This window comes from Embiotoca jacksoni, unplaced genomic scaffold, assembly GCF_022577435.1.
Source record: "Embiotoca jacksoni isolate LCO1_2020_lvr unplaced genomic scaffold, fEmbJac1.0.p SCAF_14, whole genome shotgun sequence".
Taxonomy (NCBI): domain Eukaryota; kingdom Metazoa; phylum Chordata; class Actinopteri; family Embiotocidae; genus Embiotoca; species Embiotoca jacksoni.
The window spans coordinates 1,752,845-1,770,828 of record NW_027185274.1 but is presented as its reverse complement, the minus strand read 5'-3'; the positions used below and the strand labels follow the sequence as shown (position 1 = coordinate 1,770,828).

The window sequence follows — 17,984 nt, the reverse complement described above, 5'->3', positions numbered from 1 at the left end:
AAATGGTCCGGTTTGTTTATTCTAATTACAGCCACATCTCAAATTTAATGTGTTCCTGATTTATTGAAGAAAAAGGCTACATGTGCATCTTAAAGTTGCTTGCTGTGATTTTCTTCACAGTTTACTTTCCTGTGTTGTGAAGCACGTTTGTTCTGCCTCTTCCTCCCCAACTCTCTCATCCACCCCTTCATCTCTCCTTCCCTCCGTCATCTTTCTTTGGAGCTGTCGAGCTCTTTCCATCCATCTCTTTCCTTCCAACCATATCTCTCCCCCTCCATGCTTCCCTCACTCCCTGGCTGTTTGAAGGAGAGCTCTTTGAGGGTCCACTGACTTAATTACTGTAATGGGGTTTCTGACACTTGAGACTGAAGAAGTAAAAAAGATGGAGAAGAGGGACTGGGAAGGGGGCAAATGAAAGGACATTGTTATTAGTTTTATATGGAGGCTTTGGTCCACCAGCATCACGAAAAGCACTCCAGGGTTCCACAGAGACGCATTCTTTTGCAGCAATTTGCCGCACTTTTCATCAGTCCTTCATTATTGTGACTGTTTAATTGCGAGACGTGTGCATGCATCTGTGTGTGCAGGAAACAAAAACCAAGAAGTGTGTAGTTGTGTTTTTGTGTACATTTCCACAGCAGTCCACGACATTCAGAAGTGTTCACAAGAGTTTTTCAGAAAAAAATATTAATTAAGCAATTATTGAACATTGCAGCTGTGACTCATGGGAGGCATGCCGGCCTGTTATTGAGGTCCTTTGTTTTCAGGTTGTTTATGGTGGCAGTTCTTGAACTGCGGTTCAAGGATTCCCTTGAGGGGATCAACTGGGATTTTTGCAAACAAGTTTTTTAATTTTAGTTATTTTAGATAAAAGTTAGTTCAACATTTTGTAGGGGAGAAACCTCAGAGACGTTATGTCTTAAATCACTTGATTTAAGTCTTTTGATTAAGCATGAGACACCTTGAATAATTAAATAAAACACAATGACATCCCCCTGAAATCTGGTTTCACATGTTTGACAGAGAAATATAATTGTTGTGAGCAGCTACACAATCTGGGGTCTGCACTCAAATGGAAGTTGGAGAAAGAAGAAAGGAAGCAACAGGAAAAAGAAAGCTGAGGAGGAGGAAATGAGAGCCAAGTTCTTGTCCATCTTCATTATGGTTCATTTCCATTTTTATCATTCACAGAGACATCTCAGACGTCTGGCGCAATGTGTTGGCAAACACACAAACATGGACGAGCACATGGATATTTAGATGAGGCTTGATTCGGTTTCTATTTAATTAAGTCAGAAAGCACATTTTTCTCTGGAATTTAAAAAATGCAAAACTTTCACCACAAAAACCTTATTTTAATCTATATTTCTAAAACTAAGAAGGAATTCTCTGCCACCAACAGAAAAAGACATGAGCTTTTAAATTGCATTTAAATTCAGTGAACGGAGGGAAACCAGGCTGCTCACACCCACACATAAAGATATTTAGAGTCACATTACATTTCACTTATATTGCATATAAATATGCCAACACACAGGCACTTTAGAACTTATTTACCGCTCCTTCAAACGCCCCCCGGGGGAGCCCGAATGTGCTCAGCAGACCTTATGTTAATCTGCTTCAACAGATTATGTCAATATGTATGATGAATGTTGTGTGATAAAGTTGACATTTGGCCTGGTGGTGGTAGAGGAAGGCTTATAACATTAAGGTTCATCCTCCGGGGAGCAGTAGCAGGAGCAGGACATTTCATGGCAATCTGGCCAGTAGATTTTCTTGTCTGTAAATTTCATTTTTAGCCCCACAGTGCCATCAGCGGAAAGGTCAAAGTGTCTTCAAAAACACTGGAATTTGACCTCTGGGATATATCCACAGCAATGGTCATCAAAAGACAGAGACTGGTTTTTAAGACATCTTGTCAGCACTGGTATGTTGACATTTGGCCTTGGAAATGAAAGGTAACAGGGTCTCCAAAGGCCTTCGAAATAATCCTCTGAGGATCATAGACATAAATATTACATTTCATACACTCTTGGATTGTACATACATATCATGCTCTGGACCAGGTTCCAAGGTTCTGCCTTGATCATGCAGAAGATGAGGAAATCAACCTGACATGCATGATGTATTTGTAGCTAAAATGACCAGCTGTGTTGAAGACCCTCATGAAGTCACAATATGAAGATTTTGTTGGGGATATTTGTTTTACTGGAGAATATGAAGAACTGATTATCCCGTGGTAGCTGTGATAAATTCAGCAGGGCAGAAATCGTGATGTGCAAAAAGTGTGAATGTCAAAAGCACAGGATGCCAAATCTGCAGTTCCTATGTGAACGAGGTACACTCACTGAAAACTAAATCAAGTTCCAACCATAAATGGCCTATGGTTAAAGCCAATACATTTTTGGCACGTTATACTTAATACATACAAAATATTTGCCATTAACAGACAAAGTTGAGAAAACTGGCAAAAAACAGAATTTTGTTCAGCAATATTGTTTTAGGACACAGACCTTTAACTTCACCTCACATCATGAGGATTCTCCTGAAATAAGATTTATCTACATGTGGTGGCATGAGGGGGCAGACACCCTCTCCAGCTTTAAGGATAGACTTAAAACTTTCCTTTTTGATAAAGCTTACAGTTGGAGCTGCTCAGGTGGCCCTGGACCATCCTGCAGTTATGCTGTTATTGGCCCAGGCTGCTGGGGGACCTCATGTGGTGAACTGAGTTTCTTTCCTCTCACTCTTTCACTCTCTATACACTCATAACTCACCATTGCATCTCATTAACTTCATGCTTTTTCTCTCCCATAGTTTTTGCTTATTGTCTGTTGCCTCTCCATTCAGTTCCCTCCTTGTGTAGTTTTTGTTCTTTCTTTTGCCCTGCTGTTTGTAGATACGTCGTTAGTGAAAGACTTTAGTGCCATGGAGCTGCATCGTTAGTGAAAGACTTTAGTGCCATGGGGCTGCATGTCTCTGTGATTGTCGGCCCCACCAACAGTTCATGTTTTGTATCTCTATGCTGTCCTTTTCTCTCTCTGCTCTCCCCTCACCCCAACCGGTCGAGGCCGATGTTCTCCACCTCTGAGCCTGGTCCTGTCGGAGGTGTCTTCCTGTTAAGAGGGAGTTTTTTCTTCCCTCTGTTGGAGGTTTTTCTCCCTTGAAGATGATTTTTTTTTTTTCCCTCCTACCTTACGTGGGAATTGTTGAATTGTTGGGTTATATAATATATATGTTGGGAGCTATATAAGCAAAAATTGAATTGAATTGAATTGGTTATATTCCTCAAATCTATGTCATTGTTGGTCAGAAATTTACCTTGAAAAAGGAATGCATCCAGAGTGATTTAATTATTGTACACAAATATTTTATTGGGAAATTATTGTTTCACAAGTAATAAATTAATTCAAGAAACAAAAGTCTATTTTGTGCTCAGTTGGTAGATAGCATTTTAGGATACGGTAAACTATTTTAGAGGGCTAATAAAGTAACTACCTAACCTAACCTAACCTAACCTAACCTAACCTAACCTAACCTAACCTAACTTGATTATTCCAGCCACACTGCCAATTGTTTTCATGTCGTTAATTTTAAAAGAAAACCAAAAGTAAACTCTGTTCCCAAGTTTAAACAATTATAAACCTGTGTGAGCAGAGTAGTTTTGCTTTCTCTTGGGCGGAGTTCTTCTGTAAGAAAGTCCAATGTTTCGTCAACCCATCAATCCACTTCATGGATTTTAATTTGTACTTCAGCACATTTCCCCTTTGCTCCAGTCATAGTTACTATAGCCTTTACAGGGCACTGTCATAATGAAATATAACTGTGGGTTGCAATAAACATTACCTATAGGGTTGTTTTATGGGAGGACAGTCTCCACTGTCCCATGGGGAGGCTTCTAATCTTCTAAACCGTAATGTAGCCAATAATAGTGTCAAAAAATAGAAACTAAACTGTAGCATATTTGAAGTAAATATACCAAACATATCAAATCATAAATATCATAAATATATACTGTCTGCTTAAAAATACTACACATTGAAAATTTCACCTGAAACCAAGACATCACACAAAACTGAGAAACGAGTAAGAAATGTATGAGGATGAGACAATCACCAATGAATGATTTGCTCCTTTGAGGACAACACATGATGAGTTGTTCCAGAACAGACTGGGAGGTACCATGTTAATGAATCATTAGGTGATGATTAGTACATAAATATCTGTGACATGCAATAACGATAATTATCTTACTACATTATTCTGAAGGAACTCCAGCACAAACTAGAGTTCACTGATTCATTACTGATTACTTCAACAGTAACTAATTACTTTTTGTGCTCTCCCAAGTAAAGTAGTGCAGCCTTCAGAGGAGTTAGTAACGAGTTCCCCACGATAATCTGACGATTACTTTGATTTTTGTGCCTCCTACAAATAGATTACAAACGAGAGAGCACAAAAAGTACAACTAATGATTAAGTAATAATTAAGATGATGAATAAAGTGATTGTTATTTTCGTTTCACATTTATTTATGAACTAATCGTTACCTAATGATTGCCCAGTCTATTCTTTGGGAATTCATTATTATCTACGATAAAGTCCTCTGTTCAGCTACTTATTATCGGTAATTTGTTCCTCACTCGTCCCAGCATAAGTGCTCTCTGAGTAACATATTGTAAAGTAATACCAGAAACTTGTTTCCCATAAGAACAGAAGTACAAGAACAGACACAAACACACACACATCTATTTAACTCCTCCGGGGGGTGGAATCGGCCTATCAGACAGCTGCGGTAGGGTGCCAGTAGGGGGGCCTGGAATATAAATGGTGCTCCCAGCTCCCCATTAGTCTGTCTGAGTGGAAGATGTAGGGGGTGGACACACAGGGTGGGGTCAGGCTCAGGTGCTCGGCAGACAGGAGAAAAAACATCCCCTCATCCGACTCCGTTCCCCTCTTATCGAAGTTGTTGTACCTTTTAGGCAAACCACCTCCATCCATCTTAAGTCTGGCTAAACATGTGTGCTAGCTGGAGGCTAACTTTTTAATTCTATCACACCCATCCTGAAGAAAGAGGGAGGATAAAGAGGGAGGAAAGAGGCCCATAAAGCCTAATACTGTTTGTTCTTGTAAAAAAAAATCAGCTCACTTTCCCCTGTATGTTATTTAAGTATCATCATCTCTGTCTCTGACTTAACTTCCTTTGTGATATGGCTTCTTCATTAGGGACCTTGATGAATCAAGTGAATCAGGACAAAAAAAGGATATTTTTAGATGCTCAAAAATAGAGCTACAGTCAACAGCTCATATAGACTCTTCGATTATTGTCAAGAGGAAGTGTTTGGAGAAGTTAACACAGATGTGTGTGAGTGTTTGCTGCCCGTACTGCTGTTTGTTTATGTGCGTGTGTGCATTAGAAGAGAGTGAGCTGCCGAGGCTGTCCCCGTGGCAGCAGGTGTGCAAATAACACCCTAATATAAAATGAGGATGAATCAAAGTGCTGAGGGACCGGAGCAGCACTCATCCATACACCCCCGCCCCTTCTCTTCGTCAAACTCCGACACTGATCCCAGCTCATCTGCTCATCACCGGTGTCCCCCCGGCTGCACACAGCTCCCCCCCTTCCTCTCTTGTCTGCCGGGGCACTTGTTATAATTCTGGGTCTGTAGGCCGCAAGTGTTGTGGCATAATTTTGCCAAGTGTCCTGCTTCTGTGCGGGCTGACAGCTGAACCCAAATCCATTGCTTCACTGAGCCGAATTATAGGCCAGTGTGCTTGGTTTGCTTCGTTTCCCTCACTGTTGTTACCTGTTAGTGAAATGAGCCCAGGCACGGGCGGGGAAAGTGGGATAAAATGGCCCCGAGCTGAAGGTAAATTAGCTGTGGAAATCACATCTATAAGAAAAGGAAAGAAACACTGTGGACACAGTCGTTGTTGGTTGAGGTAAATGAAAAGGTGGGAGAAAAAGTCAGTCATGCCTGTGTCTTTTTCCTTTTTAGAAATGTTCAAATATTCTGTATGTTAAATCTACTCACATTGTGCTGACATATGCTGAGTTACTGTTAATAGTGTGACCTTAAAAAGGCAGTAAACAATATAATCTGTCCGGCATCAAGAGCTAAATTTCTCTCTCAACTATGGTTAAATATTATCTAATCGGAGTAAGGCAGCTCTAATTATATATTAATGAACTGCTAGACCTTATGAAGCCCACAAACATATCTTATAAACTCACAATAGTTGAAATCTGCATTAATGGTTCTTTTGGCCACCAGGGGATAGCATAACAGCATTGTTATCTTATAAAGTTAATACGTCTAATATGTCAGCAAGACATTACCATGTTTCTGGACAGCTACTATGTCACTCCAATATTCCTCACTCTTTTATCTCTGTTTTGGTCTCCACCAAAAAATATGCTATTTAATGCTAAAATTGCATAGGCCTATAAAGTATATTAAAATTCGATACCATTATCCAAATACAGTGCACCGAAAACTGATTAAAACAAGCGAACAAACATGTACTGCCTTTTCCACCAACAAATGACCACAATATAACCATTATTATTTCATAAATTATTCAAATCAATGTGCATGTGAGCGTGGAGTTCCTCAGCCAATGAAAAGCCTGGCTTGCCTCGTCCAATCAGCTCATTAATTGATGGCCCCCACACTTACCTGTCTTTGAGGACTAATATCTGAGTGTCTGTTGGAGCCACAGACTTTGTGAAGACACCACCTAGTGGCCCTAAGTGGTATTGCACTCTAAGGTACTTCTGCCTTGGCTTCACTTTCCTGCCGTAGATTTTGGCCTACAATAGCACCAAAAGCATATAATACACCCACCAGTCCGAAAGAGGGCAGCGTTTAAGTGTCACAATTTTGCCTTTTGGTGGCCTAAAAAATTCTCGTGCTTAGAGCTACTGACCAACATTGCTTTAAAGAAATCCATATCAAACTCTAGCCTTCAGAGTCCTCTTTGTTACCGCTTTCAAGTCTATGCTTTGTCTCATGTGACATGTATCTACTTTTCAAATCGCAGTGATACAAACCGTCAGAAAAAAGTTATCTTATGGACGTATGTTACACGCTTTGCTGTGGTACTGAGCTGACCTGTTTTTGGTCCCAGTTCTGGAAACCTTTTTGTTGCAGCCCTTCCTTCACTGTTAGACCTCCCTCCCTCTCTTGGATTTGTTTGCCTGTTTGGACCTCCTCTCGGTTGCAAACTGTAAGCCTGTTCATTTTCCACAGATTTAGACTCTTATGTAAACTGCTGTGCTTTGTTTCTCCATTCGGGTCCTCCTCCTTACAGTCCATACCCAAACCACAACACACCAAAAAAAACATACCTTTTTATCTTCAGCATTTGTCATGTGTCATTTTACTCAAGTTTAAAGAAGGCCACCTCAGTAATTGAGTGCAGTTTTGATAAATGGCACCTTCTATTGGGTATTTACTGTTATGTGATTAGATCAACACAAAAAGTCCAAAAAGAAAAGAAGTGTTTCCAGCGTACAATCAACCAGCGCTCTTCTCTTCATGAGCTCCTTCCTCTCACTGAACAATCAGGCTAATGAAATAGCCAGTTAGTTACTCTACTGATTTGCATAATAATAATATTAGTCCACCTTTTGCTTTGATTAGTTTGGTTTGTGGGAGGTTCAGACTACATAGAGATTAATCTTTTTTATAGATAATGTGTTGCAGTTGTTTAGCTCACAGGATACATTAGAATAAACTGTCTGATACAGGCAGTACAGCAAAATGTTGCAGCCCAATGACATCAATCAGTGGAATAGGTTGAGTCATTTGGGAACGAGTTCCCTCACTGGGCTGGTGGGATTGTGCAAATTTAATTCAAATCTGCTTCAAACCAATCAGAGAGAAACTTACATTGCGATTAATATTATAGTGGAGGAATGAGCGGTGTACTGTAGGCCTGTTGTTGCTTTTACTCAGTTCAGATTAAATCTCTTTTATATGGATGGAACAATTGTGAGAATGCATGAGTCAGCAGCGGCTTTTTTTTCCTTAAAATCAGGACGTTTTGATGCAATTGAGCATCAAATGTATAAATTGCAAGTCAGTGTTTTTGCAAAACAGAACATAAACAACAATAATAATTAACTACAGCTACATACATTTATGAAGTGTGCTTTTGGTTTTATGATACGATTACAATAAAACCAATCAGTTAAAAGTAAAACCAATGAGAAGAAATATTTTTAAAAAAAAAGCAGAAGTGGACTAAATGGATGACCATCTGTTTGTAACTAACTGTGCATGTGTGTCTGTGTACCTTCGCTTGTTAATGAAGGACCCATCCTCTCTCTCTCTGTCTCTCTCTCTCTCTCTCTCTCTCTCTCTGTCTCTCTCTCTCTTTCTTTCTCTCTCTCTCTCTCTCTCCTCCATACATCGGAGGCTGTGCTCTGCAGCGGCGGCAGAAAGCGGTGCGGATACCGGTGTGTGCCGATCTCCAGTGGGGGGTCGGATAATCCAGTCGGACCCTCAGTGGAGTGCATCTCCTCCCTTTTACACGCGCAGCCAAACACATTTTTACATTTCCCAGCGGGGATTTTTGATTCACTCACCACAGGTAAGATCTTTTTGCACAAGTTTTCATCACTCTGTATCCATCCACACCTCTAATGACGCCGGTCCTCCATCGGCGAGGGCGCACTTATATGGGCATGGCACGGCGCTGTAAACGCGTTTGTAATTCCAGATGTGATCGTGTACTTTCTTTTCTAAATGATGGAGAGCGATGATAAAGGCAGGCAAGTGTCATAGATTAACTTCGGAGTCACGTCTGAGCAGCACACCCGTTGATGAAAGGTGTTCACTCATTTCACGAACATGATCTTAATTATCGGTGGCCGTGTGATCTTGGTTAGAAGTTTCGGAGATCAACAGCAAAAAGAGAAAAACTATGAAATTGGATGAGGTATGCTGAGCTGGTTTATCCAGCTGGAACTTATTTCAACTGACTGACTGACTGTACAGATGAATGACGTGTGTTCATTAGAACTTGGATGGGTTTACATATGTACATCTTTTCTGCTCTTGTTACCGTTTCCATGTAGCTTGTTTGCGTCCTTCACTAATGGTTCACCAGATAGAAATGTCTTCACTGGAATTCAATACAAGCAAAAAGACAATAGGGTGAGCTAAAATAGGCGCAAATGTAGGACCGAAGGTTTATAATGTCTTTTCTATTTGCGTTCCGTGCAGCAGTCAATTTTGCGTCTTTATGCACAATGAGTTTTGCATCTCCAAAAAGTTTGAATGGTGCAGTAGATCAGCGCGTCTGTGTCTCTCCCACCCTACTAATAAAGCTCTGTCGGCTGCTTCTGTCTATTAGAGACACTCATATCTCTCCTTAGAGAACTCCATTTAAAATCATACAAATTGAATACTTCCTCGCACAATAGAAAACTGACTAAAAAATGACTTTCAGGAGTTTTCAAGATAATGTTTCATTCAGCATATAACACAGCCCACAAAAGAGGCTTTTATTTGAAGGAGATATACACTTTTATTTACCTCATTTCCTTCACAGAAACACACCAAAACCTCCAGCTAATAAAGTAGATCCAATAAAGGGGAGAGAAGGTTTGCCTATTAATATGTAAAAATCCTGATATCTCAATTGGAGTTTGGCACACTGATCTATCCAGAAAGGGAGTCTGGGGAGTCATTAAGGATAATAGAGTTACAGTAGCCTATGTTCTACCAGGCAGTGTGTGTGTGTGTGTGTGTGTGTGTGTGTGTGTGTGTGTGTGTGAGAGAGAGAGAGAGAGAGAGAGAGAGAGAGAGAGAGTGAGGCAGGGGAGTTAGTTCTTAAAGTAAATAATCTGTCTTCAGAATCACTCAAACATTTCTGTTTTAATAATCAAATAAGAATAAAGAGCCCAGTGTGCTCCTTAAAAAGTTCTCTAACATGGCAGATGTGGGACATTTACTACATACACACAATGCTTAAATACCTTTTAATAGCAGCACAAAGGGAGGTTGTGCTTCGGTACAAGTCTAAGTATCTCCTGTTACTCGACAGGACCCCTGAGCTGTGTGTCCAAATCTGTAGTCCATACAAACGCACCGTAGTGCTCTACTGCAGCCTCTGGCAACTGGTGATAAGGCTGGAGGGGGCCGACTTCCACGCTCAACCCTCTGAGTGCCGCGAAGCTTTTGGGGCAGGCTCTGTGACCACTTTGATTAGGGGATAATAAACCCATTTATAGAAGGCTTTCAGGTGACGTAACACGCCTGAGAGGAGATAAAAGCGGAGGGTTTTTCCGCTAAGCTGTAATTTCTGGGTACCACCAAATATCATCACAAACTGCAGTTGAGGGGCAAAAAAAAAGTTTACTCTCAATTAATTTATGTTAATGTTAAGTCAGGCTGAAAGGTGACTAACAGACTTAAACTGAACATGATGAGATTTTGTCAAAGATAACTGCTGCTGATCTTATTAAGTATGTTTTCTGTGAAGAGACGCACGGTGAAGGTGTGGCACCACTTTTTAAAGGTGGAACACTTTTTTGTTACTTTTGCTTGAACAGTAAATAACACCGGTAGAGTTTGAATTAAAAGCTTTAATCTTTTCTGCTGTTTGTAATGTGCATTCTAACAATTGTCTTTTTCTTGCAAAACTTTGCAACTCTGTTGCGAGACCATGTTTACGTGCATTTAACTTTCTGTCTGACCAGCAACAAATCTGTTAACTCCCAAAGCACTGTGACTCTGGCAATAAGTTAGTACAGCTTAAGCTGATACACTTATCTTTCATTTGCAATGACGATTTGATATTGTTTTGGTATTTTTGAAACCTGTAAAATAACATTTTAACAATTCTAAATAAATCAACCCAATCACTACTAGCTCTCTGTTTAAAGACCAGCACCACGAGCCATTTGTACCCATCTGATTTTCTACCGGACCTCCAACATCTCTGTGATCCATCTGCAGAGTCTCTGAAACAATGATGTGAACCCAATCCATCCCAGTCCTCTACTTATTGATTATCCATTGATCTACTCAGAGGATTTATAATCAATAGTTAGAGAGGAAACAGAAAGGTCCGTGCCGCCTTCAAAGTGTACAGTTTGCTCAAAGAGTGACTTCATAAATTTAAAAAAAAATGCACTTCCTGAGACCACTGACAGTCCAGCCAGGACATCAAGGATCCATAGGACTGCAGTTACATAAGTAACTCCGGTTTTAACGTCGTCGTAAAGGCTCACTTTTTCTTTTTATCACACAACACAAAGCCTCTGTCTGACCAGCTGAAACTGAAAGCTGTGACAGGGACGTCAGTTCCTCTGAGTCTGCACCTTCACTGAAAGCTGAGGGCGGGGGTGTACGCCATCAGACCTGGTTCATTCAACATGTTGTGCGACCTCAGTGGAAATCAAATGTGTTTACCGTTGTCCATCATAGAGAAAAGGGAGACACAATATTGCTTAAATATGGAGAAGCCACGCCTTTTGTCTCATGGAAGACATTTCTAGTTTTGCTCTCAGTTGTTGGAATGAAAAGTGACAGAAATGAAAATGAAAACAGAGAGCCATTTAAACCCTCCACACGGCCGACCAGCACAGCGTGAGGTGGGTGTGAATGTCGGGTTGTTGGTTTGGGATTGTTGCAGAAATGATCGGACATAATCTAACGGAGTAAGGTGGCTCCTTAACGCTGTGCTTCAGGGCCTCGTAAACTGCTAGTTTTGTGCTTAGAAAGGCTTCAGCAGATGACAGGAGACAGGAGAGTGACAGAACAGGAAACTAGACGTTGTGGAAGCACAGTCTCCAGGTAGATCAAAGATTTTCACTGATATTTTGGTGGTCTGGAAAACAGAATTATGGGATTGAGTAACAAAGTTGGTTTGGGATTGTTGCAGAAATGATCGGACATAATCTAACGGAGTAAGGTGGCTCCTTAACGCTGTGCTTCAGGGCCTCGTAAACTGCTAGTTTTGTGCTTAGAAAGGCTTCAGCAGATGACAGGAGACAGGAGAGTGACAGAACAGGAAACTAGACGTTGTGGAAGCACAGTCTCCAGGTAGATCAAAGATTTTCACTGATATTTTGGTGGTCTGGAAAACAGAATTATGGGATTGAGTAACAAAGTACCCATATATGTAGCTTGCTTAATTAAAAAAAGTCAAGATTCATCACTACGTTTTAGCTCTTGTGGTTCATTTGGATATAATAGGACTTCCTATTCTGTTGTGTACCATCTCCAGGACTCCTCGAGGTCCCCGAACCACAGACTGAGAACCCCTACTGTGAGCGAATACGTGATTGTACTAGGTTGTAAGATGTATGGGAAATGTTTGACAACTGACAAGGAGCCATGCATCAACAGGGGTGTGTTTTTGATGCATTTTAAGTCTCCATGCATGTGACGTGTGCAAGCAAGAAAGAGATGTGTGTGTGAGTGAGTGTGTGTGTGTGTGTGTGTGTGTGTGTGTGTGTGTGAACGGCAGTATTAGTATAACTCTCAGATATTAAGTCCTGTCATGTTCAGTAAATACCCATTTATCACGCATGCCTTTCTCTGCGATGGTACCCGCAAGATCCAATCCATTAGCCATACGCTGGATGTCCACTCGGTGTGTGTGTGTGTGTGTGTGTGTGTGTGTGTGTGTGTGTGTGTGTGTGTGTGTGTGTGTGTGTGTGTGTGTGTGTGTGTGTGTGTGCGTGTGTGAGTGTCATAAATTATTATAATGCTTAAGGAGTTGTGACACAGAGAAAGTGTGTGTGAATTTGAAAACGAGAAGAAGGGAAGTTGAGTGAATAGAGTGCACGTTGTATAGTTTGAACAGCAATTCTATTTATATTTATAATAAATTATGTGCATGAAGTACACGAGGCTGAAAGGGACCAGATACGGTTTCATAGATCCGGCATGTTTCTAATGTGTGTGTGTGTGTGTGTGTGTGTGCTTGTGTGCGTGTGCGTGTGTGCATGTGCATGTGCGTGTGTGCGTGTGCGTGTGTGCGTGTGCGTGTGCATGTGTGTGTGTGTGTGTGTGCGTATGTGTGTAACAAAGCAGAAGATTGATGGATGGTAAGTTGAATTGAGAATGACACCGCACAGAGACACACTATCCTTGACGTTTTTCCTCTCATTTTTGGCGTGTCCTCTTCCCTCTGCCCTGCACTTTTCACCTTCCAGCCATTAACTGCATCAGAAGTGCGGAAAGCGCGAGAGGTTCCCGATGCCCCTCCAACTCCACCGTCCAATGTGCAAGCACAAACGCGAGGAGTCACTCAAGCAGCGACGAGACAACTCTATCAAGCAACTATTGATTTTGGATGATTCTGCAAAACTCAGGATGATGCACAGAGACAATGTATTTTATTGGAACATTAAATGCTGAAGTATGGATGGTTTTATTTCTGTAATATCCCGCACGATGCAGGATGTTTAAGCAACCAAAATATTTACGGTACAAGTTAAAAGAAATTCTGTCGTCCAGTATGCTCATCGGACCATCCATCAATCTTAAACGCAGAGTTTAGCCTTGTCGAAACAAGACTAGTTAGTATGAAGTAGGAAAAGAGCTCAAAGCCACACTCCAAGATGAAATGAAAAGTCATCCATCATAACAAAGAGAGAGACATGATACATTTAAATATGCGGGTTACAGCGCGCATTATCCGACAGTCTCTCCTAGAAGGCTTTCACAGTGTGGCACTTAGTTTTTAACTTGAAAAGCGATAGAAATAAAGAGAGAATGGATGTAAATGTTTGATTGCAGAAGCCCGTTCCCCCGATTTCAGTGTCGGGAAGATGCGAGGGAAGTCGTCTCTGATGAGGTTCACAGTAGTTGCAACTTTAACGGACTCTGCTAGTTTATTGTGGCCCTTAAACTTATCTCTCATTATGTACTTAATATTTTGTATCAGTGTATTAGATAACAATGTAAAACAGGTCTCTTGTAGTGATGAACCCACAAAAAGTTATCACCTGGATCTGCAGCTCACAACAGCTTTATGGAGCTCCAAAGCAAGTTTCACCGTACGGTTTGTGACCGTTTTGGTTGCTCGCACCTTTTTTCAGCTGCAAAAGACTGTTTTCAGCCAAATAACCTTCTTCACAAACTCTCTCAGCACCACACAGCAGACGTACGGACCATTTAGTGGCGACAGAGCCAGATATTTCCTTTAGGAGTTGGAAGAGACCAAAATAAGAGCTAAAAGCTGCTAAAAGTTGCTCCGTGAATTCTGAATGTACCGTATGAAGAATTGTTTGCTAACAAGTTTTCCATGTCAACTTAAAAGGTAATATGTCCGTGCTGCATTTACAAAAAAATCCATTCTTGATGGTTCGTAAATTTATTTGAAAAGTCTGCACCGGTTTACGTTGTAATGATAACGCTACTCAAACAAAAAACAAATGCAGATTTGATGTTTACAGTGATGGATTACACAATTTGAAGCATGTTTCAAGCTGCTGCTTCCATCATTACCTGCTATGCTCTGTAATGTTATGCTCTAAAGATTATATGAGAATATTATGCTGTGTTCTAGTTATGCTTTCAGCGGGAGGTTTATTTTTTTGTTCCCACTGCACTAATTCTTGAAATCTCGCAGATTGTTTCCATGTTCCCAAAATGTCAATATTTTAGAGCATAGGACATTATGCTTTGAAAACATAACACTAATGCTTTCCATTAACGTTCTTAAAATGTTTGAAAAATGTTTTCAGAGAACGTTGTCCTACTTTTAAGAAGGACATAGTGGGAACAGAGGAAAACTTCCCGCTGATAACAGTCCTTGAATATTTCGAGCTGGGTTGGCGCTGAACATGAATCAGACATTCTGGCCTATAGATGGCTTCCTACAACAAACAAGTCAGTCTTGTATTTGTTGGAACTTACAAGCAAGCTTTTAGGACAGTAACTCCAAATCTCTGCACTCCCCCATGTACCTTTTTTCCTGCATTCTTTCAGGGATCACTCCCTGAAACATAAAACTTTAACCCTCTCATAATACATCTGCCAATCGTACAAGATTTGTATTTCCGCTTCTCACAAGATGAGAAACTCATCTGTTTGCCAACAAAGACTTTAACTTCCTCTTTCTTTTTTTCCTTCTTTTGTTTTTTTCTTATCTACTTACAGCACTCTCATAAGGTGAAGGAAAGCTTTTTAAAGACATCAGTGTTTAAGTTTGCTATTCTCAGTGGAGATAACAGGGATCAATTTTTACAGATCGCCTTCACAACTTTCAGCGAGTTCACCGTGTCCAGCCAGTGAAAACACGCACACGCGCGAGGGCTTTAAGGACAGCATCCAAAAAGCTATTTATCAGTGAGAGTCTCTGCCTAAAGGCATGTGATATCGCTCACGGGCTTCATGTAGAAGGCATCAGAGGAGGCGAAGGAGCACGCAAACAGCTATAAAGCATTTGGGTTTGTCTGTGTGCTTTTTCTTTGTATTGAAAAGTAGTTCAAATTCAAATACTTTAAATTTTATGTGTATCTGTTTTATGTTTTGGCATCTGCTTATTGTGTGACTGATTATAATTCCTCTAAAAGCACCATAGAGGATCAGCTGATGCCCTCCGTTCTGTGTGTGTGTGTGTGTGTTACATCACCATCAAGGGTCTGACAATCCAACAGGGTCCCGTGTTAGTCATGCTGAAATGATGTCAACAATTTTCTGCTGAAATTATTTTAACTTTGGCCAAGATGGGGCCAGCAGGTGTGTGAGTACAAAACAAAACAAGAAAAAAAAAAAGAGAAAATGGCATATTTGCAATGATATTATGAAAGAAAGACGTTAAACAAAAATGTTTTGCTTTTGTTTCTTCAAAGTAACCAGAAACACTGATCCTCTCTTGGATGGTATAAAACGCAGGTCCACTGTTGCTAAGGTTGGTGTGTATGTGTGTCTTCAGTTTGGTGAGACAGAGTCATAAATTCTCTCTGTCCTTCTATAATAATAAAAAGTTTTACATCCGTTTGGACCGACACCGGCAGAGTTATGGTGATTGCCACACCTCCTCTTGCCCGGCTGATGCTCAACTCTTTCCTCCCGGTCTCCATTGATCCATCCGGAGCTGTGAGTCATCCGGGGGGACATCATCTCCCTGAGGGATGACTATCACCAATCAATCCAACAGCTTTAGCTGACAAACAGAAGCAGACAAAGTGGGAAATAATGTGGCAAAACAGACGCCGTTTTGTCATTCTCTGCTGCTGTAATCGTGGATTCAATTTCCTATCTCTCTCTCACGACTTACAGCCCTCCTCTATCACATTTCTATTTTTATCGACAGGTGACCTGTAACCGGTTGGAGAGAGGGAGGAGAGGAGAGCAAATGGAAAGGCAGCAGAGAGAAAGAGGATGAGAGAGAAGAGAGCAGGACCCCAGAGATTCCTCGTGCACAATGGGTGTCCCTTGCTCTGCTGGCTTTTGATTTGAAAAGAATAAAGGGGACTCTGCCTAAAGAAGGCCAACAGGACTTTGACATCACTTCAGCGTTTAGTCCTGTAGTGGAAATTCTCCCTTTTGTCTCAGAGCAGTAGTCATGACAGGACTCTGAACACAGAATAAACTCCTTTTTCATCCCTTTCTCCCTAAACCCTTCTGCTACTTCTTACTTAGAAGCACTCGTTTGCCATGGAGAAGACGTACTCACTGACTGCCCATTATGACGAGTTCCAGGAAGTGAAGTATGGCAGTCGCTACAGTAGTGATGTCCTCAGCAATGGCATGACCCTTCACCTGGGGGGCAGCCTGGACCGTCACATGGGGCGCAGCCGGGGAGGGACTTTGTCGAACGGTCGAAACAGAGATGTGAGCAGCACCAGCAGCAGCGGTGGTCTTCCTCGATGGAGCCGGAGGGAGATCTGCCTCCTCTCAGCGCTGGTCTTTGCTGCAGGCATGTGCGTCATCTTGGGAAGCATGCTGGCGCTCAAGTACATTTCACTGGACGCCCAGCAGGACCTGCAGTGCCGACAGGACTGCCAACGCAAACGCTCCCTGCTGAGGGCGGCTCGCTTCGTCCAGGCCAATATTGACCCGACCATACAGCCCTGCCAGGATTTCTACTCCTTCGCCTGTGGTGGTTGGCTGAGGCGCCACGGCATCCCCGAGGACAAGCTCAGCTACGGCATCATCACCGCTATAGGAGAACACAATGAGGAGAAACTACAGCGCCTCCTGCTGGAGCCAATCAGGAGGCGCGGGCCCGACTCAGCAGAGCGCAAGGTCAAGGAGTTCTATCGATCATGTGTCAACATCCAGGAGATTGACAAGCTGGGGTCCGACCCCATGACGGAGGTGTTAGACAGCTGCGGAGGGTGGGACCTGGTGGGAGCTCCTCCCGGTGCTGCTGGGTGGGAGAGGGAGGGCGCTCCGCAGAGGCCGGACTTCAACGAGCTTCTCTACAGGACGCAGGGTGTCTACAGCACGGCCGTCTTCTTCTCCCTGACTGTCAATGTGGACGACAAAAACTCCTCCAGGAACGCTATCAGGGTGAGAACTTTAAGTGGAACCGAGAATACATTTGTAAATGCATGCTGTGTGTGTTTTTAGAACACTTGCAGTGTTCGTATTGATTATGCCAGGTTGGTAAATCTTCAGAGCCAGAGTGCTAATGGCACAAAAAAAGCTAAATAGTCTCTTTTAAGTGCATTATGAGCGCAGTAAATTTAAGCCAAGCTTGCCTCCCTTCCACTGTTATCATGTGACCAAAGCGCCACGCTATCAGTCGTGTAATTGTATTTTGGAAAGTTCCTGGGGGGCAGAAAAAACGAGGTCACTTGTGTTAGAGATTTTCAAGCCAAAAAAATAATAATTGAGGCTTGCAGCTCAATTAGTAAAGCAAATAAGTATCTATTGGCATCAATGCATCCTAATCATGGACTGTATACAAAAGTGGACATAGCTTTGGGGTCTGACAAGTGAGGCCAATATGGAAGTGCCATTATGTACAATACCCCTGATGGCCACTAGGGGTTTGCTCCAAAAA

At 41.8% G+C, this 17,984-nt stretch overlaps 1 protein-coding gene across 3 annotated transcripts in view; it reads left to right on the top strand.

Annotated features, from left to right (window-relative positions):
• The first annotated feature begins 8,449 nt into the window (after positions 1 to 8,449).
• LOC138197001 (endothelin-converting enzyme-like 1) overlaps positions 8,450 to 17,984 on the top strand; it is a 52,824-nt gene continuing 43,289 nt past the window's right edge. For 2 of the 3 annotated variants that reach the window (XM_069147436.1, XM_069147434.1), the window contains exons 1-2: positions 8,450 to 8,597; positions 16,287 to 17,488. In XM_069147436.1, coding sequence (XP_069003537.1) covers positions 16,631 to 17,488 — 858 coding nt within the window. In that variant the 5' untranslated portion in view covers positions 8,450 to 8,597; positions 16,287 to 16,630. The remainder of the gene's footprint in view (positions 8,598 to 16,286; positions 17,489 to 17,984) is intronic. The other variant, XM_069147435.1, reaches the window with a different exon arrangement.